At 55.9% G+C, this 4,600-nt stretch overlaps 1 protein-coding gene across 1 annotated transcript; it reads left to right on the forward strand.

The window, feature by feature from the left end:
* The first annotated feature begins 476 nt into the window (after positions 1-476).
* CDSN (corneodesmosin) lies at positions 477-4,013 on the forward strand. The gene is made up of 3 exons (XM_037843063.1): positions 477-561; positions 2,578-3,000; positions 3,067-4,013. The coding sequence occupies exons 1-3, from the start codon at positions 477-479 to the stop codon at positions 4,011-4,013; spliced, it is 1,455 nt and encodes a 484-aa protein (XP_037698991.1).
* Positions 4,014-4,600: the final 587 nt, after the last annotated feature.

Consider the following 4,600-nt stretch of genomic DNA (forward strand, 5'->3'; position numbering starts at 1 on the left):
GCAGAAGGGGGGCCGTGATGGTGTCTGTGGTAGGGAGGGCTGGCCTAGGCAGGGACTCGGAAGAGAAAGCTGAAATGCCCACGTCTGAAGAGGAGGGAGGAAGGGGAACGGGACAGGCCAACACTGGGGAGAGAGAGGGAAGGGGCCCCGTGGGACAGTGGGAGGCCGTCGGGGTGGGGCGCCTGGTTCCGGGTTAGGCAATGGGGAGCCAGGGGCAGGCTGGTCAGGTGGTGGCAGGTGTCAGGACCCACGGCTGTGGGCACCCCACACTCCAGCCACTGCTGCTGCTGAGCTGGCAGATGCTGAGGGCTGATTACAGCAGCTCCTCCCTGCCACGCCAACTTCCCCTGGGCACCCACCCCCTCCACCTCTCCTCCCCTCCCCACAGTGACTCCTGCCCAGAGAATGTCCAGCCCTGGCATAAAGGACCCAGGTGCCCACGAGCTGCCGTCAGTCAGAAGGCTGCATAGACCGCGATGGGTTCCTGGCAGGCACCCAGGATGGGGTGTGTGGGGGGGCAAAGGATGATGGCACTGCTGCTGGCTGGTCTCCTTCTGCCAGGTAGGAGGCTGGGGGGCTTTGGGGGGGTGGGGGGAGAGTGGGAGGCAGATGCCAGGTCAGGAGGGCATCCAGGGCTTGGGAGAGAGACTAACATGCTGGGAGAGTCCCGGAGAGGACCCAGCCAGGGAAAGCAGCGGCTCTGGAATTAGTTTCCGGAACTGAGCCTCAGTAATAAAATCTAGTCTAGTCTGTTGAAATAGCCTCAAATTAAATAATGCATGTGTCATGTGCCATGGGAATTCTAGAGGGTTATATAAATGTTGTTGTTGATTGCTATTATTATTAGAAGGTTAGAAAATGAGGATTGGATACTTAATAGTGATCACAGGACTTTATAGAGTCCTTTTTATGTGCCAGTCAACTTCCATGCACTTTAAATGCCTTAGCTCTTTTGATCATCACGGTAACCGCGTGAGAGATTTGTTATTCCCTTTCTGCAAATGCGGACACTGAGGCTTGGAGAGGTTAGAGACTTGGCCCAAGATGACAATGTTAGATCTTGGCAGGTCAGCCAGGAGGCAGGCTCAGGCCGTGGCTCCAGGGCCTGCACTGTTGGTCACCGGCCGTAGGTTCCTTGAGGAATTTATGTGGCCCTCCTCCCCATGGTCTGGGGGTGCAGAGAGGAGGGCTGGTGCTGTCTAAGGGAGCAGGGGAGGAGAGATGATGATGCTTGATGATCAGGGCAGAGCCAAGACAGGGGCTGGGGGCAGAGTTGGGGTTTGGTGTCGAGGTGTAGGCAGAGAATTTCTTTTTGAGGAGAGGATGTGGCAGCACAGAATACATAGATTATGAAGATCTGGTTGTTGGTGGAAGGTTCCAGGATGAGTGGCAACAATAAATCATAATGCCTTGTGTTTTAAAAAGATGGTCTTGTTTAGTTTTGTTTAGTCTTTGAGTAACATGGTAAAGAAGACAGGGCAGACTCAGCCTCTCTGAACGTACAAACCAAAGCTCAGAGGGGCTAAGTCGCCCAACGTCACAGCTAGTGTGCAGTTCTGTCCGCTCCACTGTACTCGGGACCTGCAGAGGTTGGGGTGGGCGAGGAAACCCAAGTGAAAGAGTGAGGAGAGGAGGAAGGCCAGGGGATAAGCTGAGCCTGGGGGTTGGTGGGAGTAAAGGGTCAGTTAAAGGAAAGAAGTGATTCTCCATCCCCAAGGGAAGTGGAGGCAGGAGATGTCCGATGCTGGCCTGGATGGGGGGTGGCAGGTGTAGGCTCTCAATGACTGGGTGGGGAGAGAGAGGAGCTGAGAATGGCGGAGGGTTTCATCCGGTGGCCCTGGGCTGGGCCAGCTTGAGTAGGGGTGTCTCTGGGTGCGGTGTCCTGTCATGCTGGTATCAGCAGGTTCTGAAGCAACAGGTGGGTGCCCCCGCATCCTGGCTCCCACCCAGCTTTACGGGCATGGCCAGCACCAGCACAGGAAACAGGATTTCCATCCTTTACCCAAAACTACTCCTTCGTGAGTGAGCCAGTGACCGAGATTTACCCTATCCCTCATTTCAGCCCCTCTGCCACCCAGTGTCTCTTCTCCCAGCATCTCTTTTTATATTCTTACTTCCCTTCTCAGTCCCCCATTGTTTTGTCTTTTGTCTTCTACTTCCATTTGGTCCCACAGTCTTGCCTGGAATTTATTCCCTTGGACCTATGCCCCCACCTCTGAGTCTGTCTCCCCCACTCCCTGTCTACTCGGGGTCCTTTCTTTTATACCTGTTTCTTCCTGCCACTTCTCCATTCCCTTTCATCGTCAGCACACTCCTTCGAGGTTCTCCAACTTCTGGGTTTCATTACTTTTTTTTCTGGTAGTTGCTTGCAGCCCCCTCCTCCTGCCAAAGCAGTGGAACTGCCCTGCTCCTGCTGTCACAACATCCTATAGAGACAACAGTCTGTTCTCCTGCCTGTGCAGCCTCCCTGGGCTCCCCTTAGGGAAGCCACAGTGGCAGACCACTGAGATGGGGCTGCAAGGTGAGGGAGAAGGCTGCACCTCTCAGGCTCTTACTAACCAGTGCTGTCCTCCACAGGGACCTTGGCTAAGAGCATCGGGACCTTCTCAGACCCCTGTATGGACCCCACCCGCATCACCTCACCCAATGACCCCTGTCTCATTGGGAGAGGTGGCTCCAACAGCTTCAGCAGCCAGAGTGGCCCCAGCAGTTCCAGCAGTTCCTCTTCCAGTTCCAGTGGCTCCAGTGGTTCCAGTGGGGGCTCCAGTGGTGGCTCCAGTGGTGGTTCCAGTGGTGGTTCCAGTGGGGGCTCCAGTGGCTCCAGTGGTTCCAGTGTCTCCAGTGGCTCCACTCTCTCCCACGGTGGTTCTTCAGGATCATCATTATTTAAGCCAGGAACGGGGTATTCTCAGATCAGCTACTCCCCAGGATCTGGCTCTGTTCAACAGGGTGCATCCAGCTCCTCCCAGTTGGGAAGCTTCAGCTCCCAGTCAGGGTCTGGCTCAGCAGCACCAGCCGGCAGTGGTTCTTCCCACTTGGTAGTAAGCTCTTCCCAGTCTGGAAAAGGCTCAAGCTCTTCTGTTTCCCAAACCTCCTGGATGTCCAACAGCGGTGGCAAAAGAGTCAGCTCCAACCTGCGCCCCTGTAGTTCCGACGTCCCTGACTCTCCCTGCAGTGGGGGACCCATCGTCTCCCACTCTGGCTCCTACCTCTCCAGCTCCCACTCCGTGTCGGGAGGTCAGAAGCCTGTGGTGGTGGTGGTGGAGCAGCACGGCTCTGGTGGTCCTGGAGGGGTTCAAGGCATCCCCTGTGGCAGCGGTGGCCTTCCAGGCAAGCCCTGCCCCCCCATCACCTCTGTAGATAAATCCTATGGCGGCTATGAGGTGGTGGGTGGCTCCTCCAACAGTTATCTGGTCCCAGGCATGACCTACAGTGGGGGTAAAATCTATCCCGTAGGCTACTTCACCAAAGATAACCCCATCAAAGGCTCTCCAGGGGTCCCCTCCTTTGCAGCTGGGCCCCCCATCTCAGAGGGCAAATACTTCTCCAGCAACCCCATCATCCCCAGCCAGAGTTCTTCTAGTTCCAGCATCTACCAGTCAGGAGCATCGTCGGCCATGGTGTTCCAGCCCGTGGGCTCTGGTGGCGTCCAGCCCTGCGGGGTTGGCTTCTCAGGCTCTAAGGGTCCCTGCTTCCCACGGGGCACCGGCCCTGTCAGAGGCAGCTCCAGCTCCCAATCCGGCGGCACAATCATCCTTCAGCCCTGTGGCAGCAAGTCCAGCTCCTCTGGTCAACCTTGCATTTCTTTCTCCTCCTCAACATTGAGTGGCGGTCCCGACAGCTCTCCCCAGCCTGACCCTTCAGCTGGTGCCAAGCCCTGTGGCTCCAGCAGCTCTGGAAAGACCCCCTGCCGCTCCATCCGGGACATCCTAGCCCAAGTAAATCCTCTGGGGCCCCAGCTGGCTGACCCCGAAGTCTTCCAACCCCAGGGAGAGTTAAACGAGAGTTCATAAGTCAGCTTTTGCACACACAAGTGCACGGGTACAAGCATGTACACACACCATCTCCAATCGGGGAAAGTCCAGGGGCTCAGGCATTGGCTCAACACTGATCATTTTCTCACCTTCCTCCCAAGACAGCTGCTCTACTTCCTCCACTACACCAATATGGCAGACCCTTCCTTATCACCTCATCTTCCTTCACCACCCCACAGTGGTGCTGCTTAGATTCCCGTTCTACTGCACTGCCCTATCTGCCAGATAACCAGCCCCTAAAATTTCCTCTGCCATTTCTTTGAGATGGTACAGCCCAATGGGTAACCCTATCCATTCAGGTTCTTCACTGGGAAACCCCCCAAATAAAGCAAAACACAAACTGTTCTCAGAAAAAAGGACCACTTTTCACTGACCTTGGTCCCAAGAGGCTGGACTCTCTTCACCATCTGGTCAACCAACTCAATATCCCCCTCCGTTATAGAGCTCACCGCACCCTCTGAACCACTGTTCCCAACAAATCCCCTGGCCTCTCAAGGTCTCCGTCCCAGCCTCCCTTCCTGGCTGCCACTTCTCTCAGTGCTCGGATGATGCCCTGTGTGAGGGAG

The sequence above is a fragment of the Choloepus didactylus genome, chromosome 7, assembly GCF_015220235.1.
Source record: "Choloepus didactylus isolate mChoDid1 chromosome 7, mChoDid1.pri, whole genome shotgun sequence".
Lineage (NCBI taxonomy): Eukaryota > Metazoa > Chordata > Mammalia > Pilosa > Megalonychidae > Choloepus > Choloepus didactylus.